Genomic DNA, 26,598 nt, shown 5'->3' with positions numbered 1-26,598 from the left:
GGCACTCCGTTCTCAAAACCATGTACCGGGCCACCATGTGTAATTGTCCATCGTCCAGTCGGATTACTGGACTTCGATAGTCATACTGTGAGCAGAAGCCAGGATGGTGATCATACCGTCTCATTGGATACGCTGAACAGGTGGAAGACGGATGTAACTGCGCAACATGCGGATCGGGCGTGAGTCTGTAGACTTCTCCCGAGTCTTTACCGGAGCCTGGCACGCTTCTGACCATCATCCAGCGTTCGTTGACTGTCTCGTGCATTGGCTGGATGAGCTCTAAGGCGCTTGTGACGTTAATGATCATGCACAGCGCACCATTGTCGCTGAATGGCAAGCAGACTGTCCAGATGTATTCTCGCACTGTTGAATGTGTTGCTCAGAGTATCCAGAACACGAAATACCGCGTTGAGGTAGCCCATGATAGTCGTTCTGTCGTTGCCATGCTCTGAGATCGAGGCAAAGATCAGAATGAGCGCTGCTGATAGCAGCAACTGAGCTGTTTCGACATCGATCCGGCAGAGGCCGAAGCGGCGTTCGAAGATGCAGAGGAGTTGTGCCACCTCGGAAGCGGACTCAATGCATGTTCAGCGTGCGTGTATGAACCCTGGACCTTGCGCTGGGACTGGCTGTAGAGAGCGTGAGGTCCAAGGGCGATGCACGAGAATTCGAAGATAGTGATATTCGATGCTAGGTGCAGCAGCAAGTCAGCGTTATTGCATCGAAGACGCGAGAGACAGCCACAGTGCTCGCTGATTATGACCGCACAGAGCGAGACTTACTGCAATACCAGTATTTGTGGTCCAGTCCTGGTCTTTATGTCCTCAGTCGAGAAGTCCAAGCCTTCCGTACAGAGCTTGTCCTTCCAGGCAAACATTTTGAGAGTGCAGGATTCGGATAACTCTTGCAATGGTCGCGCTGTCATGCTCGCATTGCCATACCTGTAGACGTTTTATAAGCCATAGCGTCTGAACTGAGCATTGGCAACTTACAGCGCTCTCGCGATAGGTTCGACCAGATCTAGCAAAGTCAGTCGCTTGTGGCAGATACGCGTCTCGATTAGCACGTAGATGAGCTTCACCACTTATAAAAGGTCGACCAAAGGAGAAACTCCGATAACTAGCATACTATTAGTATGCTTCATTCGACCTACTAGAGGTAGGGTGTACTATACTAGTCAATGATGTACGATGTCCAGAATGTGTTCTGGCGTACCTGTGCCTCAGATTCACTCATCACGCCTTATGCAATGTACGGCTGAACAGGCACATGAAGTCCCAAATCGAACGCTGATCGCATTGCCATACCTGTAAAGGATTATGTCAATGATACTTACGAGCATATGCAGGTGGGGTGCTAACAGACAGAACGACTCATCACTGTACATCGACGAACGAGCCAGTCTCTGAATCCCTGCTTCGTGACTGCTGAGCAGTACGAGGGCCTGAACAGTCGATATGCACGGCTCATCGAGGTCGAAGTCCAGAAGCGCTTTCGCACGATCAGCGAAGAACTCCGCGAGTGTTCGTGGAAACGTTGACAGCCGAGAGTGATAGCGAGCATCGTGGCTTGCACCAATTGCACACATCATGTTATCAAGCACTTCCGAGTATAGGCCATATGGCTCGTCGAGCTCTCGATAGCGCTTCCGCGCAGACCAGAACAGTGTTGCGTCCACTATCGCATGACACGAATTGTAACACGAAAAGGATAAGCCGAGAAAGTGATGTGCAAGATCTTCTTCGACAAATGTATCGGGGTCTGCTTGCTGTAGGAGGTGATGCACTTCATTCTTCAAGGATTGAGATCTTGGTACCGGTCTCGCTGTCGACTTGGCAGTACCTAGGACGTGGGAGTTGGTCGCCGCTCCGTAGTATTGTAGCTGTCCATCGGGTCCAAGATGCAAGGAGCCTATGTGAGCTGCAATCTGCCCGACGAGCTCTGGAGTCACTTCGTCCTGTACCGACGGTTTTGTGGCAACGGCAAAGTCGTTAGCTGATGCATGAAGGTCGCTACAACTGTATGAGTCAGGCACTGTCACGCCGGTCAGGGTAGAACCATCGAAAAGGAAATCGTCCGCTGCAAAGATGCCCATCAAAGGCCAATCCGGCGATGAGATGTAGCTGTTCCAGCCAATATTGTCCAGGCTGGCATAATCCTGTAAGGATAGTCCGGTTCCGATGGTCATGGCAGGTGCAGCATCTGCAGCTTGGTTGGTGAATCTTAGACGCAGCAAGCTCCACATTCTCATCGTTACCAAGAGGCATGTGGTCTTCCGGATGATCCAACGGATCAAGCCCGATGCCACGAAGTGTCCTATTGATCATGTCCATGTCCTCTGGTGCGATCGATGGCACCAAAGGCTGGCACCCATTGGCCACCAGGAGTTGGTGCAGCTCTCGGATGTGACTGCGTAGCTTTCCCAGCACAGGATGAAATGGCAGCTTGCGCTTGTCATCGCAGTCGCCGTAGTCGCAGCGTAAGGAACGTCGGATACAGTTTGCACATCCAGGTGACTCTGCATTGCATTTGATTTTCCTGGTGCGACAAGGCCCTGCACGCGGTGGTCACATGCTCCCGCTTCTGCAACATGCTCGCTATCTGGAGGCATCGTCTGTCAGCGTCATCTCATGCATACGAGAAGTATTGGACGTGGTACGTTTGTGTAAGAAGAAGGTGTGGTCAGGGGAAGCGGAGTTCTCCAGCGCCGCCCAAAATTAGCTTGACTTGGCCTGTTTCATGTGAGGTTTGCCCCCGCTTCCACTAAAGCTTGATCGATGACCCCATCAATATGACTTCCACAGCCGCGGGAACATGGGCTGAGAGAACTCATTCATGTCCCATGTCCAACACACACATACCTCTCAGGCAGCCACACATTTTCGAGCACTCCCTGGTCCAGCCGTACTCCGTCCAATGTGCGACGTGTTCTTCGAACCTGACGTAATCCGGCGTCCGTACGACTCCGTCAGTCGCTTCACGAAGGTCATGTCAAAAGCGACGCGACACGAGCATGAGTTGTGAAAGATGACCGACGTGACGATACCATCTCAAGAGACATGTGCAGTGGACGGGGTAGCAATACTGGCCAGGCTTGGAATGGCATGCAGAGCGCAAAGGACACGAGCCGGACCAATTGAAGTGAATGGGGCTACCGCTATGTCTCCTTCTACGACTTCTCCTCTGGCGCAAACTCGATCCTGTCGACGTCGCCATCCAGCTTGAATTTGACTGCTTCTTCTTCTGGTGATACCCTGGCAGCCACGGCGTCCTTGGTCGCTTGCTTGTAGCTGATGCTGTGGTCGCCGCCATGCTTGGGTGCGATGACATCATTAATCTCCTCCAGACTAAGCCTCGCTGTCTCGGGGTAGAAGAAGTACACTAGAGGCACAAAGGCCGCATTCGTGATGGCGTAGATCATATAGTATTTCCAACCAATGCTGGCGATTCCAGGTGGTGTGACTGATACCACAATATAGCAAGTGGTCCAATTCGTCAGGGTGGCTAATGAAGGTCCCAGGTTTTGGAATCGCTGTGAGTTGAACTCTGCCGCGTACAGGAATGGTATTGACAGCAAAGACAGGCCGTAGGCTATGTAGTAGAGGTAGATGAATGCGATCGCCGTGATCAGCGATGCAGCAGAGTCGACTGCCAACCCGCATGCAATGAGTGCAAAGCAGATGCTCATGGCAAAGGTGCCCCAAAGCATAAGCCTTCGACGACCCACCGAATCGATCACCAGGGAGCAGAGGGCCGCCCAGATCATCAACCAGTGCGAGACCGTGGCAGACAAGACGAGTGCCAAGCGAGCGCTCATGTTGAAGGACTGCGTGAGCACGACCGGCATATACGTTGCCACTACATTAGTTCCCCCAGTCTGCTGCATGAATTGTGTGCCCATTCCTCGTAGCAGGCGTCGCAGTGTCTGCTTCGACCCGCCCTGAAAGACCTCGCGGAACGTTATACCGGTTTGCTGTGCTCTTTCGGCATTGACAGCTTCCGAAACCATGGACACCTCAGCCAACACGACAGGATCGTATCGTTGCTTAGCTCGCAGCCGGCTGATAACGACTGCTGCCTCCTCAGTTCGGTCTCTCTGAATAGGCCAGCGTGGGCTCTCCGGTAACAAGCTGACGAGACTGATCGTGATCACGGCGACGAAGACCTGGAAAGCAATCGGAAACCTCCAGCCCACTTCTGGGCCCGGGAGGAATGTGAAGCCATAATTCATCCAGCTGGCTAAGGCTCCTCCGAAGATGACAGCCACAAGCTGGAAGACGATTGCAGCGCCTCGATGCTTCGCACTTGCGGTCTCGACTTGCCAAATTGGTATCGATGTTGTGAGAATTCCCGTACCGATGCCACCGAAGACACGCCCGGAGATCATCTGAGCGACGCCGTACGATGCGGTCTGTATGACAGCACCGACGATGACGATCGAACACCCAAGCAATATTGACCTTTTCCGGCCGAGTATGTCTCCAGTCTTCATGTTCACCACACACCCAAGCATGCATCCCACATTGTATAATGCCACGATCTGACCCTGAAGCGTTGGCGAAGCGTGGTTGAACTGGTCCAGAAAAGCTTCATTCGTAAGAATACCGCCGAATAAACCTTGGTCGTAGCCGAACAACATCTGGAGAAGGGAGACTGATCAGCGATATGGGTACTTTCTGCTGTTGCCCCCATGGACCAGACTCGCGCACCAGACTCCGTAGCGCGATGCATGTGAATCAACTTCCTGGAAACCCACTACGCCGCGCAGCTCGTAGCACAACAAATGGACAAACAGCCTCCAACCAACTTCAACCCCAAAGGCGGAAGTATCGTCTTTATGGGCTCCGTAGCCGCGTACGTTGCCAGTAAAGGGCAGAACACGAGCGATTACTGTGCCAGCAAGGGCGCGGTTGTGGCTTTGTGTAAGGCTTCAGGTGTGGAGATGGCGCATAGGTGTATTCGCGTCAATAGTATATCGCCGGGGTAAGTTCCAACGCATGCTTGGTAGGGCTGCTCCATTACGATGGACTGACAAGGCTTCATACAGTTACACAATGACGGACATGACACTTGTCGCGGTTCGAAGTGGATTAGAGCATGGGGTTGCGCTGGACTGGACGTCAGCGAACCTTGGTGATTTACGAGCCTATAGTGTTGTCATTGCTGCTCCGCGTATTATCTCTGCACGACCTCAAGACAGTGCTGAGACAGACTGGTAGCCCTGCCTTACGGCGGTGTCGTAGACATTGGCACCTTTTGTTGCACAACATTGAGTCGAACCGATTGACGGCTGAAGATAGACAAGAAATAGATTCTGCAAATCCTATGCCCAAACTCCAACCATAGCCATAAGCAACGCCCCAGCAACAACAGACCCACAAGCTTGTAACCGCCGTCTTCCTCTAAGTTCATGATAACTCGAATCACTCAAGAAATCCTCCGCCATTAACTGCACCAGCCCAGCATAAAGCAATAACCCACTACTGATCGCATTCATAATCCCCACCATCAACAGCCCAAACTCCGACATGGGGTCATAAAGCCCTTGTACCCCCAGTCCAATCGCCTGTCCTATCGGTGTCGCGATCCCGTAGAGGAGGCACATGATCCATGGCTTATAAGATGTCAAGGAGAAGGATCCAATGGAGGCTATGCGGGACCCTAGGGCAAGACCCTCGAAAGTTTGATGAAATGCTACGGCGACGAGGAGTACGGCGAAGGCGGAGCCGGTGGAGACGGAGACTGCTAGGCCGATGAAGACGCTGTGAAAGAGGATGCCGGCCTCGAGCATGAGGCACTGGAGAACGAGACGTTGCTCTTCAGGGGTGCGCTCTGTGTTGGGAGAGTGGGTTTGTTGATCTGCCCAGGAGACTCGTCGGTTGTGTTGTTTCGGCCGCCCGTTAGTGTGGCCATTGGCCGGAGCAAGATGACCCTCGTCGTCACTGTCGTCGGATGGAGTCCGTCGTGTCAATGGTGCTTGATCATCGTCCGCTGCAGGGTCTAGCTCATCGAGATCAAGATCTGAGTCCTCACCCTCGGGCTCTGGTGGAAGGGGCTTGTTCAGAGAACTGCTGGGAGATCCACTTCCGGGCCGTGCGGGCGAGTCTTGATATGGACTTCGCTGGTCCTGCAGCTGTACGTCTTTCTGTGGTGTCTCATCGCCAAGCGGCACCTGCCGGAACGAATTGAAGCTATCCATGCTCCTCCTCAAATCTGGCCCCCTTCTTTCCATCCCCGTCTCGCCATCTCCTCTCAGCTGCGCAAAGTCCACGCTATGACTATGTCCCGCTCCTTTCGTCGCAAAGAACATCTCTATGCCCACCACCACAAACACACTGGTCATGGCGATGAAGCCTGGCATGGCCGGGTAGACATCGGTCCAGAAGGGCGGGAGACATGGATCGAGGAGATTCGTGTAGGCTGTCGGGAAGAGGTGCACGAATGCCGTTGCTATGAGCACGCCAGTGCCGAAGTGCCGACTTATGAAGAGGGCCTTCTCGGGTATGTGCAGCTTAGGGAAGCGGCGTACGATGAGCGGAAAACAGCATGCGCCGGTGGAGAGGGCGAGGATGAGGATGAGGGCGAGCACGTGGGCGGTGACATTGTAGTTGTGCGACTTGTTCTTCGATCCGCAAGCCGGTCGTTCGCCCTCAGTTTGTCGACGCGCGAGTTCTTCGTAGAGGAGGGACGTGGGGAGATCGTCCCATCGAGCGTTCACTGCGGGAGGATGTCAGCATGAATCGTGGTGACAGTACTGTACGCTGTGGGTTGAGCATACTTTCTGGCAGGTATTGTCCATCATCAAACATGTTATCTTGGAAATCGCCCCGTCACGTCTACTTTCCCGCGCCGCATCGTTAGCCTGATGAGCATGTTTCCGCAGAAAGGGAGACTCTCGGCATGTGAACAGCTAATCTAGTCTGGCCTCATCTTCCCGACGCGCCGGTTCCGGCCCGCCAGTTGCCGAGAAACATCATCGCCAAGCCTCGTGGAGAACGCAGGGATCGTCGTTGATGTGCCGAAGGGTTGGGTCTTCTTTTCCTTCTCCATCAACATCGAACATCGGAATTGCCGATCCGTAAGCAACGGCCTCTGGACAGGCTACTCACGATATCCCTGGCCTTTCAACATGAGCCAGTGAACATTCGGAAGAGCTGGGCAGACCTACCATCGAATGGCAGACGACGCTGCCAAAAGGTTTAAATCAGATCGATGAACCGACAACTGGTCATTGGTGCAACAACGTCTTACGTGCATCGCACTTGAGGCATATCGCTCCTCGTCAAGCTCACACAACTCGACAGAGCTACTTTAACGACCTGGCTTGCAACGGAGCACGAGCTCTTTGGAATACATCTTAGTCCCTGGTCATGACGTAGAGTGGTAAGGTTTGTCCATCATAGCTATGTCAGATGCTACATCTTCTCGCTACCTGTGTTTTCGTATGTCCTCTCCTAGTCTCTAAACACAGCACAAACCCACCCCTGCCACCAAGATGCCTCAGCAAAAAGCGATCCATTACACCAAGCCCGGCAAGGCCTCCGAAGTCCTCGCTCTTACCACCATCGATATACCAAAAGTCGAAGCGAACGATCTTTTAGTGAAGCTCAAGGCATGTGCTGTCAATCCCGTCGACACCAAGATCAGGGAGGGGAAATTTCCAGCTTCAGACGTAATGGGATATGATGCTGCTGGTATAGTGGAAGAGGTGGGAAGTAGTGTTAAGGATTTCAAGAAGGGTGATGAGGTGTACTACTCCGGTGCAATGGGCAGACGAGGTAGTACGGCACAGTATGGTGAGTGAAGGGACAATAGTGAGGCTGAGATGGTGCATGAGGCGCCACTTCTACTCCTCGAACCGCAGCTATACTATGAGCTTGACTGCCAGCATGGTTTGGATTGACAGTCGCTGATCGCAGGAGTGATCGGGTACCGCATGGCTGGCCATCGGCCGAAGAAGTTCGATTGGGTGGAAAGTGCTTGCCTGCCACTAGTTACTGTCACGGCATGGGAGCTTCTCGAAGAACACTTCAATCTGCCACAGGATGACCCGACCGGAAAGCAGAAAGACAAGTGAATCATAATCATCAGTAAGCGAATCCAACATTCGCGCGTCATGCACTTACTGACCCCATCACAGATGGAGCCGGCGGTGTCGGCAGCATCGGCACTCAGCTAGCACGGAAGGTCTTCAAACTTGGAGAAGTTATCGTCACCGCGTCGCGCCCAGAAACAATCAAGCATGCTGAGAAGATGGGTGCCACCCATGTGATATCGCACAGAGAGCCACTAAAGTCGCAATTGAAAGAGAAGGTCGGGATTGAGGGTGTCCACTACATCTTCATCTGCTACGACACAAATTCCTATATGCCCAACAGCTGTAGAGATCGCCAACCCCAAGGCCAAGATCAGCAGTATCGTCGAGATTACCGACAAGGTATATTGTCCCCAACCGCTTCATGCCATGCATACTCCCGCCCCACCACACCTTACCATGCCTTTGAAGCAGCTTCGTTAACCTTCTCCTCTACCAGCTCGACGGAATGCACGACCCGAACGCATTCATGAAGCAGCTCACGTTCTCGTGGGAGCTCATGCTGAGCAAGTCCGTTCACCAATACGAGCCCGAGTCGCAGGGTGACATTCTACAGCGCGCCGCGAAGTCGTATGATAACGGTACTCTTGTCAGCCTTCAGAGTGAACGGTCGGTGCTTAGTGTTGAGAACTTGATCAAGGCTCACGAGAAGCTGGAGAGTGGGAAGACAATTGGGAAGATTGGGTTGGAGATACAGGATGATATACAGTAGTGGCTGTTGGGTTTGCTACTGGATCGTGGCTCCAAGGTACAAATTCGACTTTCCGTCTCGAGACGATATGGGGACGCAGGCTGGGTGTTCATCGATGAACTCACATCATATGCCTATGGATGACTAACGCTAGCTCGCAGATCAAAGGTCCTATGATAGTTGCAAGACACAGTACGACTCGTGCTTTACGATCCAAACGAGTCCGAGACCCAGCCTTGCGCGGCCGCACCTCCGCAACCCCAAGATGGCCATCCTGGTCTAAGCTTCAAGGTCTCACTTCAACCCTGACATACCCATGTAGCTCCCAGCAGGGACCACGAGCACCGCCGCTTTGTCTCACTCAGATAGACGGTCCAGGAAAACGACATCCAAACAAGACTCTTTCCTCCAGCGAACTACCGTCTTCACGGATCCCTTCAAACCAACTCCCGCAAGCTCAAGCCGTACAAGATTTCGAAGCAGTCGAAGCATAGAAATCTCCCCTCCCCAACCGAACCCGCCATGTCATCCCCCACAATTTCCGCAGCGACCACCTTCCTCAACACCTTCTTCACAATCTTCGACACCGGCAACCGCGCCGACCTCATCCCCTTCTACACCCCCACCGCGCGCCTAACATACGAAGACGTAACCTACAACAACGCCCCCGACATCGTAACCTTCCTCGTCGAAGCGCCCAAGAAAATCCAGCATAAGCGCGCCAAGACTGTGCTTGAGCAGGTCAATGAGCGGGGCGATGTGTTGGTGCTTGTGACGGGGGTGTTGGAGTTTGGGAAGAGAGGCACACGGACGAATTTTGCTACGACGTTTGTGTTGCATAGGAGTGAGGGTGTTGATATGGTGGGAGAGGGGGAGGGGGAGGAGGAGGGGGAGTTTGTGATTGGGAGGCAGGTTAGTTCGATTAGTTTTGAGGGGGATGAGGAGTTGGATTTGGCGATTGAGTGAATGGGGGAAAGATGTTGGGGAGGGTATGTGATGCTGGGCTTGTCGGGATGGGGGTGGAAGGATGTATTCGTTGTTCCCGACGGAACACTGTGGCATGGTCTTATGGCGGTTATTGCGAGCTAAATGCATGAGAGAAGAGCTGTGATATAGGATGTGTCGTGACATAGACTGGAAGTAGAAGCATGTTCCTGCCCTGGTGGGTAGACGGCAAGTCTTGGCATCGAAGTGCTAGTTTCCCGGCTGGGCTTCGTTCTTTCTTCATCCACCTGTACAACACAACACCTCTATCAACAGCATCGGCTTGTACATATCGAATCGTTGAGATGCCAAAGACAAAGGCATACAGGTCAGGAAAGTAGCGCCGGACACTAGAGCGCCTACCCGATGGAACCGGCAACGACTGACAACTGTCCAGCCACATCGGATGCCGTACTACCGTGAGGGGTTTTGCCTCTCGAAAGCTTAATGCCGCCATCACTGATCAATCATGGGGCTTGACTGCTTGCCTTTGAACTCTGCTGTCTGGTGTCATGAACTGACCTAGGACATGGTTATCATTCCGCCATATCGGTCCAGTGGACGTATGACGACTCCCTCCAAGCGAAAACATGCCAGCGACTTCGCGAAAACGGCATTCTAAGTCACGAAATGGCTGTGATGCATGCAAGTACGGCGGCGTCCACTGAAGAAAACATATTCAAGCGCTGACTCGATCACACACAGAAGAGCACGAGTGAAGTGCGACGAGACGCTGCCAACCTGTTCCGCTTGCCAGAGGAGATCGCTGGTATGTCAGCGAACGATAGCAGATGTGTCGAGCAGGACCCGGCCTTTTCGAAGATTCGTCCCGTCGAAAACGATATGCACACGACCTTCTAGGCCTAGTGTGGTGGACGACGCCTCCCGAGTTGCTCTCCATTTCTTCTGCTTGCGCACTCTGCCCATTCTCCGGGTCTGTCAGCCGTCCTCCTTGTGGGGCAATGTCATCACTTCACTGCTGCAGGAGGACGACTCGATTCAAGACATTGCTGTGGCTATTGGCTTTGCACAGCGACTACAAACACACACAAGTGCCGATGCCATAACCGATCTCGTCCAGAAGCAAGCGCTGTTAGCCTATGACAAGGCGTTGCACTCACTTCGTCTCAGCATCGATTCGAAGACCGCGAAAGATCCTTTGATTCACATCTTTGCCTGTCTCATGATGATCTTGCTAGAATCTCTACGTGGCTTCCACCTGGGGTTGTTGGTACATCTCCGCTCGGGACTCCGGATCGCTGCTGCTAACGACCAGACTAATGATTCTGCTGAAGTCAAGGGGGAGATTGTTGATCTTTTGCAACGATTTCGTGTCAGCTCCTCATTCTTTGGATTATTTGCTGCTCGCAACGCTACACTCACGGAGCTGACAACACAAGAACACTATCTTCTGAGTTCTCACAGACCGAGATCTCATGAAGCACCGGTCTCGGCATTGGAGAACTACGCTGTCATTGGAAGCTCGGTGCAGCTTTGGCACAGTCTCTTCGAGGCGACTACTGCTACCCAGCGAGACAGACTCCGCTCCGCGATACCTACACTTCGAGCGCAGAATGCCGACTTACGAGCGTCCTGGCCATCCGAAGGACATTATCAGACTGAGAAACAGCCCCTGCGAGGATTCACCGAGGCACAGCAGAGACTCACTGATCTGGCGCTCCATGCTGCGACTGCAGTACCTGATGTGGATGAAGTGGAAGACAGCTCGTTCACTGAGGTTCTCGATCTTCTTGAAAGCTCTCTGAAAGAGTTACGAGTTTTACGAGGTTGCAATGGCGACGAACCAGTTCCATTCTCAGCAGGTAAGAAGAGCGACCCAACCCTTCGAGATGTGCTGTACTCTAGCTGATCCTCGTCTGTGCTCTCTTTAGGTATCGGTGTAATTGGAGCATTATGCTTAGTAGCACTGCAGTGCCAGGATAGCAATATCCGGGACCGGGCTCTGAACCTCATGGAACTATGCCCTCGTCGGGAAGGCCTTTGGGATGCCCAGGAAGTGCAACGAGTGCTCAAGGCAAGTCGGTTAGATGCATCCCAGTCGTCAGGTTCCCATCGATTGATTCAAAGTATGCATAAGATGCTACCGATCTTATAAACGAGGATGGTCACACGGTCAGGCTTCCACTGCATGGCCGCTACTACATAAACTGGACGACGCATGTGCGTACTACCCCAGGAAAGCGGAGAGATGCCTCGGGGTGTCCAGACTTCGCGGCAGTTGATACGCTCTGGATCAAGGCGAATCGATTCCATCGACTTCACAGATAGAAAGAGCAGAATCAAGCATTCTCCGAGAGGAGATGGACGACGTATTCGGTCCTCCCTGAAGAAGCTTAGCACCGAAATCAGGAGGATCTGCGCTCATGTCGATCAAAACTCAATTTGAGACCAGCTACCATGGGAAGTTTGGGGCACTCACGATGGCCTCGCGAATGACCGGTACAAATAGTGGCGTTGCGAACCTCAAGGATGGAATCATCCATCTCAACATGACGGTCCTGAGTGCTCTTCTCCAACTGTTCGTCGCCGCTTACATCCCTCTTGCAGCCGCTACTGTTGCACTGCCAAGCACGGATCCATTCTACACTCCACCGAACAACTTGACCTCCTACGGACCGGGCGATGTCATTCGTTCTCGGAATATTCCTCCTAACCTCAATGGCATACTCGGCACGACCCTGACACCATTATATGTGAAGACAGCATACCAATATCTGTACCGAACAACGAACGATGCTGGTGATGCCGCCGCTGCCGTTGCTACTCTCTTGGTCCCCAACAAAGCAGACCCTTCGAAGCTCTTGGCTTATCAGACTGCTTACGACAGCGCGAACAATGATTGTAGCCCTTCATATGCACTCCAGGCTGGTGCCAATACCACGGCTACGTCGGACATTGCATTTGTACGTAATCCGACGACACTCTGCATCGCTTATTTAACAAATTGACCATTGATAGATTGCTGCATCCTTGGAAAACGGCTGGTACGTAACGACCTCGGATTATGAAGGACTCAATGCTGCGTATACTGCTGGCCTGGGATCCGGTTATGCAACTTTGGACTCTGTTCGGGCCACCTTCAAGCAAGCCTCCGTCAGTGGGCTCTCGCCCTCTGCTCGATACGTCTTGTGGGGCTATTCTGGAGGATCGTTGGCATCAGAGTGGGCAGGCAAGTCGGGCATTGTCTCCTGCCAGCAAGATACTAGTGCTAATATTATCCAGCTGAACTGCAGCCGTCGTACGCGCCGGAGCTCAACTTCGCAGGCGTCGCACTTGGTGGCCTTATCCCAAATGTCCAGAACGTCTTGACCACTATCAACCAAGGACCTTTCGCGGGCCTTGCATTTTCTGGCATCTTCGGCCTCAGCAAAGCCTCTCCCGAGCTCATGACTTTCCTTCAACAGCAGCTCATCCCATCCAAAAGCGCAGAGTTCCACCAAATAGCCAATGGCTGTCTGTCTCAAGCCGCTTCTGCAGGCTTTTTCAATAATGTCTACAGCTACTTCGTTGACGGCAAGAACACCTTTAACCAGCCAGTACCCCAACGAGTCCTGGCTGCGACAGGTGTTATGGGAACTCACGGTATGTCAAATAGAAGGTCCAGGACTTCAAAAGTCCTCGCTAATCATTAATCCTCGACATAGGTACTCCCAAATCCCCACTGTTCGTCTACAAAGCTGTAGCGGACGAAGTCTCCCCAAGTGCCGACACAGATGCCCTTGTCGCTAAGCTCTGTGGCCAAGGAGCAGTCATTGAATATCACAAAGATGTGCTTGGCGAACACGTCTCGGAAGCCATCACTGGTAGCGCGAGTGCCTTGGCGTGGGTATCAGACAGGCTCAGTGGCAAGCCGCTTACTCATACGACTTGTGTTACTCAATTTGTAGCACTGACTAGCATCAGCCTTGACACTGTGGAGGAGCTTGGATCCGATGTGGTTGGACTGTTGAAGACTATACTTGGTGGGGGTCTTGGTCCCGCGATATCAGGCTAGCTATGGGACAGAAGCAGGAGTACCTGTTGCGGCAGATGGTCACTAAGAGAAATGTAAGCATCGTAGCGCGGTCCAACAAGAGGGCTCCGCTGTCACTTCACGCTGCTTCCACTTGCGTTATGCGCAAGCTCCCCTGGTCAAAGCAACATTTTGCCCCCGACTTCAGTTCTCATCCTGTCAATGCTCCGGCATCTCACCGTGCTTCAAACCTCGATCTCCCTACTGTTCCACTCGCGAAGCACAGCTGATGGCGACCGTATCATAACACTACGACCCGTGGAGGCCTTCGATAATTCTGCGACCAAAAGTTCATCGATTCAGATCGGACATAAAACTCCGACATGACATCCCAATAGGTGACTTGCATCCATCCGACATCTCTCTCCGTCACTCCCTCGATGGCCGGATAGTCCTCGGGGTCGCGACCCAAGCTGCGACCAAGGTACCATGACTTGTCGATCAACTTGACCCAGCCTGTGGTCGATACGTCCAGTTCAGCAGGCGCTGCGGCTTCCCGGGCGACAGACCGCGGTGACTCTGCATCCACAGCTACCGCGTACCGATATCGAGGACTACGACCAAGAAGGGTGCGACTGGGCGGGCTGGCCTCGGAGCCCTGCTCGCCTGTAGATCGCTGCTCATCTCGATACGACGCGACTGACCATTGCAGAAAGTGCTGACGAACAGCTTGAGTGCTGGCACCGTCGAACTGCTCGCGGTCGTCGAAGACGGTGAGCGAGAAGTTCTGAAGGATATTCTGACCGTCAACCCATTCGAACGTATCGTCCATGCGGAATCGCAGTCGTGCAATGAACTCCGTCCAGTCGGCGTCACTGTCGTACGTTGTACGATAGATGACGAAACCCCAGGTCCGATGGGCATCTTGCTGCATTTGACGCTCGATTTGATCTGCCGGATTGAATCCCCAAGACATGGTGGGACATCGTTGTGATGGATTCTGTATTGATTGACGGAGACTCGCCATGAACGCTTGGCCTTCTTCGATGGGCATTATTTTTAGAGGTCAGTGAATCGGCCATGGTGTGGTAATATTGCTGGACAACGTCGCGGTCGTGGAGTTCTGAGTAGTGACAGCGACTACATCTCGTAGCGTTGATCTAATGAGAGAAGAGGCATAGAAAATACAGCGAGCGGGACAAGGATAGCAATATAGCGCCCCAAAAAGCACTCCCATCATACGTGGACATTGATAGGCGGAAAGGATCTCCATTCACCCGACCGAATCGTGCCGCTCCTTTAAAAGCCGCGAACATACATAGAGCCAGTACGAGACTCGTTTGTAGACATGCGGAACTCCTCGAGTTTTGTAAGTTCGTCTCGCCCTCTACATGTTCTGTAGCAGCTGCTTTTTGATGCTCGGCAAAACTTCAAGCCGGCCCGATGTCGGTCATTCACTTAGACTGCACAGAACATGCCACAAGACAGAAGTTGCAAAAACATACAACACAAGGGATTCCCACGTGGTCCCCTACCGTAGTACTAGCCTCGAGGCATCCCCGAGCCCTAGCTACCGCTCCAGCCCCATCATTTGCCGCTCAATTTGATTGAACTTCAAGCCATATCGCACCTCGAAGACCCCCTAGCATCTATGTATTCCGCGCACTCGAGCCGGCAACGAGTGGGAGGCTGGGCCCTCACGAGGCAGGGGTAGGGCCCCCGCCGATGTGCCCTCCCCGAGGCGCAACGGCGACGTGCAAGACATTCGACATTGATAGGATATTGATTAGAATTTGATGGTGAGGTAGTGCTCGATCGGCCAACTGGGGCTCGGGGAAGCCTCGAGGTAGTACTAGTCTTGCGGTCCAACGCTTGTGTATGGGAGAGGGAACAAACTTTCGCTGTTTCGTGCGTCCGTCCTGCCGATTTTTGAAGGCAAACAGACCTACGACTGCCGACCTTTGAGATACTAGTACCAACAGGGCGCCAGGTCATTGCCCCAAGAATGTCAAACGTGCATGATTCCTGATCGCCAAAATCCAGAATTCCGCGGGATAACAGCTGTCCGGTTGGCCAGGGTTCAGGTTTTCGCATGCTGCATCCTGAGACGTGCGAATTGTAATTGCTACGTGAATCTGTACAGTGTCTTGGCTGGAACGACAGAGGCACGACGTATGGGCGTCGACTTTCTTGTATAGCGCTGGCTGTACAGTATACGGAGGTTTCTAGCGTCGAATGTTGGTGGATCATCTCGTACGGGCCTTAGGCCCCGCGGCTTGTGTGTATCCGTTGTCTATGCAAACCCGGAATGCTAGCTGACCGTATGGGTCACTTCCCCGCCACAAGCTTCGCCGCACCCCAGCAATCGCCGCACCCCAGTGACTTGTTATCATCAACACCACCAATATTGCTCATATCAACTTGGTTCTTTTCCCAATGTGTTCGCAGCTATCTGTTTCCACATTCTGCATACTCATATCGCGTATAAACACGTTGTGTTGCCGAGAGGTTGGTGTTGACGCTTCGGCATGGGATTTTGGTGAGAGCCCTACCAAAGCTTCATGCGCCCGTGTCGAGATTCACGCGTTTCTTGCTTTCTCACCACCTCACCACATACAACAACACACCATGGAGCCCACTATGGTGCCCACAGGCTCTCAAATTCTGTATTCGCGATGCTATTCTGAGCAATTTGAGCTACATATCGTGTATTTTGAGCGTGTGTGGCAATTGATACAAGCCAGCAACACCATGTGTCGGAACGCGAGAATCCGAGCTGGGGTGCGGCGATTGCTGGGGTGCGGCGAAGCTTGTGGCCACTTCCCCCGCACATTCGATTGAATAAGCTCAGCTGCCTAGGTCTGCCTTGTTAGAGCCGCTCTAGACACAAGGAGAGTACATGGGACAACAGGGGAGACAACGCTCTGAATTAGAGCACATAGCAAGCGCAGGGCAGATCGTACGAATGCGTTACGTAACTGCCCCCAGTTGTTCCGTAAAGATAGACTAGTATCTGATCCCTTTGCAAACTCGTCGACAGAATTCAGTTTGCGTTAAACATAGCATCTTTAGCCTTACTATACCTGTTCCAGGTGTAAGTTCATGTCCGTGCGACCCCTATATGCCTGTCGTTGATGTATTAGATGAGGATATAGCTGGCAGGGGACAAGCTGACTTTGGAGTAACTCTGACCGAGAGAAGGTGCAAAGGTATTGTCTTCGACTAGCTTTAGGCGGGTGCTTGAATGCTTGACATGCACATTTATGTTAAGATATATACATTAGCGAATCGATATCGAGCTAGGTTCCAAGAAAAGGCTAGATTGCCCTATATGATATCTTGTACTCTCTATCTATTGGACAGTGTAGGCTCGAGTAGTAAGTGCTGTTAAGATAGTAGCATTACTCGATTGCAGCTATATCTCTTTCTAGCTAGTAACGCGGGTAGCTAGTACTATAATCTCTGTTCCTCTAAGTAGAGGATAACTAACATGCTCTCCACTTGTGACTTTATAGTGTTGGCGTTTATACTATATTAGTTACTTCCGGGCAGGGAACAACCTCATTTCTAGCCTAGGGCTTAGTAGCAGCATCCTTGCCACCTATATCCGTAGTCTCCGCTCTACTGCTCGGCTAATATAGGCCCACGATATGTATAAGTAGACAGCTACTCGTAGTAACTTATCACCTGTATCTCTTGTTACGCTATACACGCTTCGTCATGAGGATAACACTCGTCTCTACTGTACTGTTCTTGCAGCTAGGCTATGCTCTAAACATACGCTGCGGATTGGCATGTCTCTGCTGTACTATTCCGGTAAGCCACTTCTAGATTGCCTTGTCGACAGAATGTTTAGTTCTTTCTAGGGAATCGATAATTTCCACGGATGGTACCAGGATGATGGTTCTGGTGACTGTGTGTGCTCTTCGCAATATCAACGTTGCCCGAACCGAGGAGATTACGGTTGTACAGGTTTTGATTGATTCGGACACGATTTCGCCACCTTCAAGATATAGCCAGCTATTCCTTTCACAACCTGAAAGGATCACGAATGACGAATTACTGTGAATTGTTAGCATTTGGGCGCCGTGTCTAGCTAGCGGAGCGTTCGCACAAGTTACTACTAGTTCTGTTTTGAATAAAGAACTAGCGAAGTTCGGTAGATCATCCTCAGTGTTAGTAGGCTCATCTTCACTGCCCTAGAAACACAAAGCGAGTACCGAGAACTCGTTTCGACCTTTATTAGCATCGTGGACGTCCGCGACAGTGAGCTTGTCGGATCGGTCGGTATGGATTGAAGGGCGAAACCAATCCAGACCGGTGATATCCAGTCGCGACCCATTTATACTAGCGGTATGGGCCGCGAGGAATTGTAGAGAGCGGTTACAAGCTGTCGTGCGTGATTGACGTAAGCCTTTTGGCCTTATGTCCAATATGTGGCGTTCGACTTGTGAGGTCCAAGGTCCCGCAAAAGCCGTGCTTATCATACCTTCTTACATCTTCAGTCGATCTCTTCCATCGCTGTATCGAGACGTCACTCTCTCGCGGTTGTTTCAGTTCAGACTCCTTCGAAGCGTCCTTGGCGACTTAGGAAGGAGAGGTGCCTCGTATGATGGCATTGAAGGCTGCTATCAGGGACTCTTCAGCGAACGAACGGGATGCCCTATACCACTTGGCCTATGGTCGTATGTACTGGAAAAAGATAGAACTCGATTCTTCATCTCCGTTATCACAATCTTTTATGATTGCAGGGGCCGGCTTTTCGATCCTTCCTGCTGAGGTATCGTGAGGGCGTCCAGGAAGGGACCGCACCTTGGTAGATCTTCTTGTAGATGTCGATGCAGCTCGGCTTCCCATCTTGGGCAGTCCCGGGTGACTGCAAAGCAACAGTGTCAATGTTGAGGTCACGGCCGAGGCTTGACACCTGAGACTGACAAATTGGCTCCAAGTGAAGCTTGCCGCTCAGCATATAGGGAGAAATACACCGACCGCGACAGTCTCGCCCTCTTGCTCGACAGAAAGACTCTCTGGACGACAACTCGCTGCAACCCATCAACCATGCCCTCGACGATTCCTCATGGCTCTGCAACAGTGCAAGTCTCAATCATCAGTCCCAACCAAGTCCTCGATGTACCTCCCAGCTCGTTCTTGACTCCAGAGATACCAGGAACCACATACTCAGACACGCCTTGTCTGTCCTTCCTGATCGAGCATGTCGATGCCAGCGGGAAGCTTTCGAGGGCGCTTTGGGATCTCGGTATACGATCGGACTGGGAGAATTTGCCTCCAGCAGGTAAGTCTTGTAGTGGCAAGCGAAGCTCATGGCAATTGAGCTGACGACCAGGAGCTGTGGCAGCCATCGAAGCGATGGGTATCAAGATCCATACCAAGGCTGATGTTGTTGATCAGCGGCAGGCTCATAACATTGAGCCATCCATAATCAGCACGCTCTTCCTCTCACATTGGCACTTCGACCATGTCGGTGACGCCACTCGTCTGCCCAAGACTTGCAAGATCGTCATGGGACCTGGCTCCAAGAAGCATTGTTTACCTGGCTATCCAGAAAATCCGGACTCTCTGATCAACGGGGATGTCTTCCAGGATCGGGAGTTCCACGAGCTCGACTTCAGTGCCACCGGTCTAGCCATCGCAGGGCTAGCAGCGATAGACTGGTTCGGCGACGGCAGCTTCTACCTGCTCAACACTCCAGGCCATGCCATTGGACATATTAGCGCCCTGGCGCGGACAACATTAGGTAACCCAGCAGAAACTGCCAGTGACACCTTCATCTTCCTAGCAGGAGATGTCTGTCACCACATGGGCGAGCTTCGCCCCAACGAGTGGGAACCTCTACCACCGACAGCTCCATCATCGAACAATCTGCCCATAGCACCTCATAAGTACCTCAGCGCCCACCCATGCCACTGCATCGACAAACCCTTCTACAAGCCATCAGAAGGCGGCTTCATGCTAAACGCAGCAGAAATGCAGGCAACAGTCCAGAAGGTCGCAGTACTGGATAGTGACCCTAGAGTCTTCACTGTGCTTTCGCATGACCACTGGCTCTTGGACGTTATCGAGCCGTTCCCTCATACAGCAAATGAGTGGCGAGCCAAAGGGTGGGCGGAGAAGGCGAGGTGGAGGTTCCTGCGAGATTTCCGCGTGTAGATCTGTGTGTTACCTCAGGTGGCGCTGCGATCTCCAGGTCAGCCTTGATCATTGACAACCCACTGGGCTTGCGTGGTGAAGGGTCGCCCTATGGGGCCAAACTGTGGTGGGCCCTAAGGCCCTGAATCTTGTCGATCGGGCTGAGTGTGCGTTTTGTCCCCATCGACTGTCCAATCAGGACTTGGATGCCCAGCTTGAAATAGCAGGGTATTGTTGGCGACCAGAGTGCTGCTGTGGGAATGGAGGTAGGTGGCAGACAGATTCTATAGCGACGGCCGATCTGCTTGCTAATTGGTGAAATCTGCGCTGCTGGCCTTACAAGATCATATTCGTGCCCTACGCAAGCACTGCGAAGCTCGCTTTGCGTATTGGCGACAGTGGTTGGGATGATTGAGCAATAGCCGAGTGATGGCTTTCCGGTGTAGTACATATGACCGTCTTCCGTCTCGGTCATCCCATCACTTTATCGCAGCACTAGGTACTCAATTCATGTCCAAACACGTCGCTAGAACCATGCATACCATCAATTGGACAGTAGCTCTTGTGCCTTTAAACCTCACCGAAGTTCTAAGCGCACCACAAGTATCGATCGGTATCCCTGGCCTCGACGGCGACGGCACTTTGCTGACCAACACCACTCTCCCCACTACGCTCGCCGCGACCACGACTCCCACCTCAGACCCATCCCCCACCATCATCACAGCTGACCCCTCCAACTGCGACTCCGACCCCGAAGCCTGCGACGAAGCCATCAACAACGACCCGAACCGCCCTCCAATCTGCTTCGCCGACGATCCCACGCAAGCCGACAGCGTGTGCATCCCATACTGCCAAAAGATTTTGGGTTCCGATCCTCTCGTCCAGCAATGGGGCCTCACCTCCACCTGCATCGGAGCACCTGGGAACTGTGCCTGCTGCAGCGCAGTGGGAAGGGCAAGCACTGATTGCCATTGGAGAAGTGGCCTGCTTTGCTGTGGACGAGGCCATCGCTTGGTCAGAGGATTTGTTGAAGGATATAGGGAAAGTCAGTGGGATGACGGCATCGAAGTGGGCGAGTGCTGTTCTGACGGTTGGGTCGAATGTGGTGGCGTGAGTAGAGCAAAGGCTCCGATCGTGTCGTGTTTTCTGGAGGCATCTGGCTAACCTTGTTCGTAGGCATGGGAGCAAGATAGGTGACAGTGCCAATCCTGCTTGTCCGGATCATGTCTTCACGGTGGTCGATCCGAATGACATGGAGGCGGAGCTTGGGGCGTTGAACAAGTGCTAGCTGGCAGTATCATCGACGATCCGGACAGATCGACATCGCCGAGACATGCTGGCAGATAGCCATCATCTTCCGAACAACAGTGCTTGGCCAGTCCAGCGCTGAGCGCTGCATGCGTAGACGGATAAAGCATGGGGCCCATGGGTTACTCACTTCCCATCCTCCGGTCTCGCAGTCCTCGACTTGTACTCTCTCGGCGTCTCGACATGCCTCTTCTCTTTCTTCCCAAACAGCACCCTATCCACGATCCCCGGCTGCTGCCACATTCCCAGCTTCTTCTCCCTAGCCTTCGTCTCAGCTGCACGATACTCGTCCTTCTTCCCGCCAAACTCGGCTCCTGTCTTCGCCTCGTAGACGGTAGCAAGACCATTCTTCAGCATCTCCAGACCAACATCGCTCTTGAAGATGCCCCATTTCCGCACCCACGCCGTAGCCACAATACGTTGGTACTGGTCCTTGCTGTGAGGCAGCACGCGCACAAAGCGGCCCTCAAGCTTCGATCTCAGCCATGCTAGTGCTTCTGGACCGTAAGGCTGACCATCGTTGCCGAAGTGAGCGCATTCAGGAGCGTCGATGCCCGCTATGCGGACGCTGAGGGTCTGGTCTTTAAGCTCCTGCTTCTTCTGGGGTATCTTGCGCAGCCAAGTGAAGCCTGCCAGCCGACCTCCTGGTGTATGGTATAGGCGGAAACCATCACCGTCTCCGACGCTGGTCACATAGCCAAAGTAGGTCCGCTTGCGGAGGGTGTGTGGTAGGAGGTAGCCGACATTTGGGATGCGGCGAAAGTAGCGGTTGCGAAGTCTCCAGGCGCCGATTGTGGCCGCTCCTCCTGTCAAGGCATATAGCCACGGCGTGAGGTTCAGCTGCTTGCGATCCTCTTCGGCGGGTATTGACGTGTTGTGCTGCCATGTTGGGGCATGCTCCTTTGTCATGTGATGCTCTTCGTCGTTGTCGACATGGCGGTCCTTCATCGGTTGATGTTCCTCGGGCGCGCAGAAGGAGAGGATCCATGACATGCTTGGCACAGCCGAAGCAGCACGTTCGGTTGTTTGTGTGCTGACGAAGTTCAGCAGCTCGAGCCGAGGCATCCCGAAGTGGCCTAGTCTGAATCGAGCTTCGGCAGTCACGAGTCTCACGACACGAGGCGCACATGTCTCTCGCAGACAACATCTTCGACGCAGTATGACTTCCTTCACACCATATGGCCATCGACATGCAACATTCTGCACACGCATCCCGGGCTGCGCCTTTCCGTCACCACTTGTTCCCGACAGTACTTGCTGTTCTTCGCGGATCTTGTCTTCAGCAGCCTTCTTCTCATCTCGAATCTTCTTGAGTGCATCGTACCTGGCTCCATAGTCGTCGTAACCCTTCTGGAACCAGGACGCGCGCTCTTCTGCGGTCATGCCTCTTGTCTTGGGCTCTTGTCGCTCTCCAGAAGAGTTGGGGTCGCTGGAATGTGTGTTGCCTATCATGATCTTGTGGTCAATACGAGCTTTTCGGGTGAGAGTGAGGATGAAAGATCTGTTGGCAGAGGCATGCTGTTTTGTCCCTACTCAGGTGTCCCGTGCACGGTGTTATCACGATCTTACACCTTCACTACATGGCACTTGTCGACAGATTCACTTGACAGTAGTGAATCGGTGTCATACCATCATGGCATTCTATCGACAGATCCACTTGACGCTCCAGCAAAGGATGAGCAGTGAATTATGTATGGTTGTCAGATTTCTCTCCTCTTCGCAGCAGGCGCAGAGAGCTGGGCTGAACGAGCAGATGTTCCGACCGCTCCACGCAGCAAGGACTCGTTGCCCCCCCCCCCCCATACAAAGCACCTTCAGCGGGTGTACAGCACATCTCATCGGAAGTGGCGACTTCAAGCGCGAACAAGACAGCAGGCAAGATCACAGTGTTGCATGCACATTGTAAGTCTTCGCACCTGTGCGGCTTTCTCCGCCGTCCAGGTTCAGTGCTCATGCATCGGCCCCAACGGCATTCTCAAGAACCGGGCAGTGGCTTTGCTGAAGATGCTACCCCCTCTAAACCGTCATGGCCTACAAATGATAGGAGCGTCGTATTCAAAACATCGGCTGTGTCGAGAACCTCGGACAAATACATTCATCACATACGAGCCAGACATCGTGGCGGACATGAGACAATTGGCACGGGAAGATATCTCGAGGGGTAATGTACAATTCCTATTGCTATCGTATTCTGTCGTACTCATACAAGTCATAAAGCACAGCTGAAACCAGGTTCTGACCTATTCATACACAGTCACGCGGCAGCCCTCCACCACGACGATCTACTTCCTCATCGCCTCCTTCGCCGCCTTGCTCGGCGCCTTCCTCTCTTTCCGTACATGCTCCTTATACTCCTCATCCGTCATCCACAACAGCTCTTTAGGCCGGCTATACGTGTCCAGCCTCTCCTTGCGAACCCGCGCCTTCGTTCTGCGGGGGTGACTGTTGAAGATGGCCGAGCTCCCCACACCAGCTCGCACCGAAAGAGTTGTGTTCAGTGGCAGCATTCTGGCTTTGGTCTGGTCCACAAAACCCTTCGGCTTGCGCAATGGCTCCATTTCGTCCTGGTCGTAAACTTTGTTAGCACGGGACTTGGGGCGGTGACTTACTGCTTTTCTGGTCTTGCTAGGACCTGCACGAGCCAGGGACACACGGGGCGTAGCGGTGATGCTGTTGTCGCTTGGTCTGGCTTGAGCTTTTGAGGATGCCATTAGCTGAGCGAACTTGTTGAGACTTATTGGGCCGTCGGAGGGGGAAGAGATGGGGGAGGGGGAGGGGGAAGTCCTGTGCATCGGCTCTGTGACTTCGGACGAGTAGTCCTCGCTTTCAACAATCAAAAGGTCTTCTTCTTCTTCTTCCACAACGATGTTCTGGCTTGCCATCTCGGCTCTGAGCATGGTCTCGAGATCATCATCTTGGGATGCTTGGCGTTGATGGCTCGCCATCGGCTCTGTGATTTCGGATGAATAGTCTTCTCCTTCGACGGTTAGGGGTTCGTCTTCTCCTTCTTCCTCCATGACGATGTTCTGAGCTACCATACCTTCCCTGAGCATAACCTCGAGAACATCGTCTTGGGATGCTTGGCATTGATGGCGTGCCATCGTGCCTGATTTGGGTGCCTTTGTGGTGTTGAAGATTTTGCTCGTGGTGAGATTCGTCCGGGCAACGGAGAGTGGTTGTGACGAAAATTTGTGGGCTGGGAAAAAATTTCCGTGGTGAAGATGTTGACTTGTTTGATGTGGAGGAAGATGAGAGCTCTGCCGGGCGGTGCATCGTCTTTTATCCTCCATACCGCGGTGTACAATGCATTATGGTGTCTTCACCAGAGCGAGGGAATCGGTATCATCTCATCGTGGCAATGCATTCAAGATCCGCCGACTTCAAGGCTGGGTAGTTCACGATCTCGGTGAGTCAATCCCGAGAACAAGGCATTGTACTTCCTCGCATCCATGGAGACAAAGAACTGTAGCTCCAAATTGTGAGCTAGGCTTGAAGCGAACAGCATCCCCTGTTATGCTTTGTTCGCTGCTACGCGTGTGAAGAATAGCTGAAGCACAGTGCAGCGGCCATGAACAATCCCTTCCTCGTCTAATGCATCACAACTCCCTCCATCCTGACTTGATCGTCTTCATGTACTTCCTCGTCCTCCTCCTTGACCTCTCCCAGTGCTTCTGTCTTGGCCAAGATCTCAGCATACTGACGAAGACTGATCGGCCCATCAGACGGCAACTTGACCGGCTTGAGTATGGGCTTCGCAGCCTCCGGAAAGTCTTCTCCCTCTAGGGTCAGCAGCCCGCCTTCTTTCACCTGATCTTGATCATCCTCGAGCCGTAAAACTCTCAAGCCAGAGCTGAGTGCTGCCTCAAGCCTGAGGTCATCATCTGGCGCCTTGCGTTTTCGGCTTACGGTCATGCTCATGTTGCCCGACATTGTGCTGTCCATGGTCTCGTAGTGGTAATACAATGTTATGCTGGCGGAGGGGGACAATACGGAAGTAGATAGATATACATATACGAGTGAAAATGTTGTGTGCCATTATACCTTCACAGTACGAAGTGAATGGTAGCATAGCACAATGATATTGCACTCGTACACTTCTTCGACGAGACCTGCAAGTGAATGTTCGGGATTCTCGTCGGAATGACAGGGTCTTTCAAGCCAATATGGAGCATGCATCAGCTGCTTGATCACTTCTACTGACTATGTACAGGACATTTAATCGATCTGCTTACATGGCGACATCACAACTTTTGGTTCCCTCGCTATCGACCCATCACTAACCTAGTAGTGTGTTGGGTACTCGCCCTGTGAAGGGTGGCCCTTGCCATAGAGGTTATCCTGGATGCTGACGATACCCACAGCAACGATGTTGTCGTCAGTAGGCTGCTCCTCACCGTTGGTAAGGACGAGGTACCTGAGTTCAGAGAGTCAGCTAGTGAAACCAGAATAAGGGAATAGTTGGACAACTCACTCCTGTCCCTTCTGGACACCTTCGGGCAAAATTACGTAGTAGCAATTGTCACCACCCTCGAAATCTGCCTCGACGGGGCCATTGATGGTGATGAAGTCTGTAGAAAGCTTGTCAGCGTGACCCAATACTTAGGAAGACCTATAGAACCTACAAGCAGCCTCGGCATCAACGTCCTCAGAAGCAGTAAGCTTCAGCTTATCTCCCTCCTTGACAGGGTGAGTTGGGTCGACGACAGTCAGGGTTGGGAAAGCCTTGACTGGGAGAGTTGGGTTGTCTGGTGGGCAGGAGACGATAAACTGGACAGCAAGAGAGTAGACCTCGTCAAAGTCCAGTGGGACATCGAATGGCGATGGGAATGGCGACTTTGGTGGTGCCTGCTGCTGGTTGAGGTAGGCAGAGTGGCGGGCTTCGACCGTGAGGATTGAGCCTGCGGCGGTCAGGTAGGCCTTGTTGGCGATGAATTGAGCAGCTCCGAGGTATGCTGAGACACCGACAGCTTCGAGGACAGCCGCTGTGGCAAGGAAGGATGCAGCATCGGTAGCACCGAAGGCATAGGTGCAAGGCTGGACTGGGGTGACGCCGGCACCTGACATAGATTAGAGAATGATCCGTCGTTGTTCGCCTCAAATCCAGTCACTTACCTGTCAGCGCAGTGCTGAGAAACTCGACATGAGTCTGCTCATCGAACGAGATCTCCTTCAGATTCTCGTAGAAACCTGGAATGGCACCAGCCTCCTCGAAGTCCTCTGCGGTGTAGTTGGCAAGACCCTGTCTGTAGAACTCATTCTCGAGGTGCTCGAGAGTAAGAGCGTAATTGAGGATCTGGCCATCATTGGGTCCAGACTGGCGCTGCTCGAGAGGAGCTGCTGCTGCCAAAGCAGCGAAGGAGACAGCGGCGATCTTGGCGTACATCTCGCTTGAAATGCCGT

General features: G+C 52.8%; 16 protein-coding genes across 16 annotated transcripts; 8 read left to right on the top strand and 8 right to left on the bottom strand.

Annotated features, from left to right (window-relative positions):
* Positions 1–1,242: 1,242 nt before the first annotated feature.
* CLAFUR5_08607 (uncharacterized protein) lies at positions 1,243–2,251 on the bottom strand (the record flags this gene model as incomplete). The annotated part of the gene is made up of 2 exons (XM_047907755.1): positions 1,243–1,307; positions 1,366–2,251. 2 exons carry the CDS (start codon positions 2,249–2,251, stop codon positions 1,243–1,245), a joined length of 951 nt encoding a protein of 316 aa, XP_047759236.1.
* A 918-nt stretch (positions 2,252–3,169) lies between these two features.
* Positions 3,170–4,639, bottom strand: CLAFUR5_08606 (MFS-type transporter oryC; the record flags this gene model as incomplete). The annotated part of the gene is made up of 1 exon (XM_047907754.1): positions 3,170–4,639. The coding sequence occupies one exon, from the start codon at positions 4,637–4,639 to the stop codon at positions 3,170–3,172; it is 1,470 nt and encodes a 489-aa protein (XP_047759046.1).
* A 144-nt stretch (positions 4,640–4,783) lies between these two features.
* Positions 4,784–5,219, top strand: CLAFUR5_08605 (uncharacterized protein; the record flags this gene model as incomplete). Its single annotated transcript, XM_047907753.1, has 2 exons — positions 4,784–4,983; positions 5,048–5,219. The coding sequence occupies 2 exons, from the start codon at positions 4,784–4,786 to the stop codon at positions 5,217–5,219; spliced, it is 372 nt and encodes a 123-aa protein (XP_047759045.1).
* Positions 5,220–5,323: 104 nt separating this feature from the next.
* CLAFUR5_08604 (Zinc-regulated transporter 2) lies at positions 5,324–6,809 on the bottom strand (the record flags this gene model as incomplete). Its single annotated transcript, XM_047907752.1, has 2 exons — positions 5,324–6,717; positions 6,779–6,809. The coding sequence occupies 2 exons, from the start codon at positions 6,807–6,809 to the stop codon at positions 5,324–5,326; spliced, it is 1,425 nt and encodes a 474-aa protein (XP_047759044.1).
* A 686-nt stretch (positions 6,810–7,495) lies between these two features.
* Positions 7,496–8,077, top strand: CLAFUR5_08603 (2-methylene-furan-3-one reductase; the record flags this gene model as incomplete). Its single annotated transcript, XM_047907751.1, has 2 exons — positions 7,496–7,796; positions 7,920–8,077. 2 exons carry the CDS (start codon positions 7,496–7,498, stop codon positions 8,075–8,077), a joined length of 459 nt encoding a protein of 152 aa, XP_047759047.1.
* Positions 8,078–8,543: 466 nt separating this feature from the next.
* Positions 8,544–8,807, top strand: CLAFUR5_08602 (uncharacterized protein; the record flags this gene model as incomplete). Its single annotated transcript, XM_047907750.1, has 1 exon — positions 8,544–8,807. The coding sequence occupies one exon, from the start codon at positions 8,544–8,546 to the stop codon at positions 8,805–8,807; it is 264 nt and encodes an 87-aa protein (XP_047759239.1).
* A 501-nt stretch (positions 8,808–9,308) lies between these two features.
* Positions 9,309–9,752, top strand: CLAFUR5_08601 (uncharacterized protein; the record flags this gene model as incomplete). The annotated part of the gene is made up of 1 exon (XM_047907749.1): positions 9,309–9,752. One exon carries the CDS (start codon positions 9,309–9,311, stop codon positions 9,750–9,752), a length of 444 nt encoding a protein of 147 aa, XP_047759238.1.
* A 2,402-nt stretch (positions 9,753–12,154) lies between these two features.
* CLAFUR5_08600 (Lipase A) lies at positions 12,155–13,785 on the top strand (the record flags this gene model as incomplete). The annotated part of the gene is made up of 4 exons (XM_047907748.1): positions 12,155–12,694; positions 12,750–12,960; positions 13,014–13,373; positions 13,436–13,785. The coding sequence occupies 4 exons, from the start codon at positions 12,155–12,157 to the stop codon at positions 13,783–13,785; spliced, it is 1,461 nt and encodes a 486-aa protein (XP_047759237.1).
* A 259-nt stretch (positions 13,786–14,044) lies between these two features.
* Positions 14,045–14,719, bottom strand: CLAFUR5_08599 (uncharacterized protein; the record flags this gene model as incomplete). Its single annotated transcript, XM_047907747.1, has 1 exon — positions 14,045–14,719. One exon carries the CDS (start codon positions 14,717–14,719, stop codon positions 14,045–14,047), a length of 675 nt encoding a protein of 224 aa, XP_047759624.1.
* A 2,744-nt stretch (positions 14,720–17,463) lies between these two features.
* CLAFUR5_14690 (Ecp35) lies at positions 17,464–17,726 on the top strand (the record flags this gene model as incomplete). Its single annotated transcript, XM_047913838.1, has 2 exons — positions 17,464–17,559; positions 17,610–17,726. 2 exons carry the CDS (start codon positions 17,464–17,466, stop codon positions 17,724–17,726), a joined length of 213 nt encoding a protein of 70 aa, XP_047759810.1.
* A 1,075-nt stretch (positions 17,727–18,801) lies between these two features.
* On the top strand, positions 18,802–19,911 carry CLAFUR5_08598 (Cytochrome P450 monooxygenase mpaDE; the record flags this gene model as incomplete). Its single annotated transcript, XM_047907746.1, has 2 exons — positions 18,802–19,036; positions 19,091–19,911. The coding sequence occupies 2 exons, from the start codon at positions 18,802–18,804 to the stop codon at positions 19,909–19,911; spliced, it is 1,056 nt and encodes a 351-aa protein (XP_047759621.1).
* A 513-nt stretch (positions 19,912–20,424) lies between these two features.
* CLAFUR5_08597 (uncharacterized protein) lies at positions 20,425–21,178 on the top strand (the record flags this gene model as incomplete). Its single annotated transcript, XM_047907745.1, has 3 exons — positions 20,425–20,818; positions 20,871–21,000; positions 21,067–21,178. 3 exons carry the CDS (start codon positions 20,425–20,427, stop codon positions 21,176–21,178), a joined length of 636 nt encoding a protein of 211 aa, XP_047759938.1.
* A 146-nt stretch (positions 21,179–21,324) lies between these two features.
* CLAFUR5_08596 (putative endonuclease lcl3) lies at positions 21,325–22,191 on the bottom strand (the record flags this gene model as incomplete). The annotated part of the gene is made up of 1 exon (XM_047907744.1): positions 21,325–22,191. The coding sequence occupies one exon, from the start codon at positions 22,189–22,191 to the stop codon at positions 21,325–21,327; it is 867 nt and encodes a 288-aa protein (XP_047759620.1).
* A 1,289-nt stretch (positions 22,192–23,480) lies between these two features.
* Positions 23,481–24,299, bottom strand: CLAFUR5_08595 (uncharacterized protein; the record flags this gene model as incomplete). Its single annotated transcript, XM_047907743.1, has 1 exon — positions 23,481–24,299. The coding sequence occupies one exon, from the start codon at positions 24,297–24,299 to the stop codon at positions 23,481–23,483; it is 819 nt and encodes a 272-aa protein (XP_047759150.1).
* A 487-nt stretch (positions 24,300–24,786) lies between these two features.
* CLAFUR5_08594 (uncharacterized protein) lies at positions 24,787–25,140 on the bottom strand (the record flags this gene model as incomplete). The annotated part of the gene is made up of 1 exon (XM_047907742.1): positions 24,787–25,140. The coding sequence occupies one exon, from the start codon at positions 25,138–25,140 to the stop codon at positions 24,787–24,789; it is 354 nt and encodes a 117-aa protein (XP_047759634.1).
* A 339-nt stretch (positions 25,141–25,479) lies between these two features.
* CLAFUR5_08593 (uncharacterized protein) lies at positions 25,480–26,581 on the bottom strand (the record flags this gene model as incomplete). The annotated part of the gene is made up of 4 exons (XM_047907741.1): positions 25,480–25,612; positions 25,670–25,766; positions 25,821–26,255; positions 26,311–26,581. The coding sequence occupies 4 exons, from the start codon at positions 26,579–26,581 to the stop codon at positions 25,480–25,482; spliced, it is 936 nt and encodes a 311-aa protein (XP_047759619.1).
* Between the last annotated feature and the right edge of the window lie 17 nt (positions 26,582–26,598).

This window comes from Fulvia fulva, chromosome 3, assembly GCF_020509005.1.
Source record: "Fulvia fulva chromosome 3, complete sequence".
NCBI classification, from domain to species: domain Eukaryota; kingdom Fungi; phylum Ascomycota; class Dothideomycetes; order Mycosphaerellales; family Mycosphaerellaceae; genus Fulvia; species Fulvia fulva.
The sequence above is the reverse complement of the archived record's forward strand: the minus strand, read 5'-3'. Positions and strand labels throughout refer to the sequence as shown.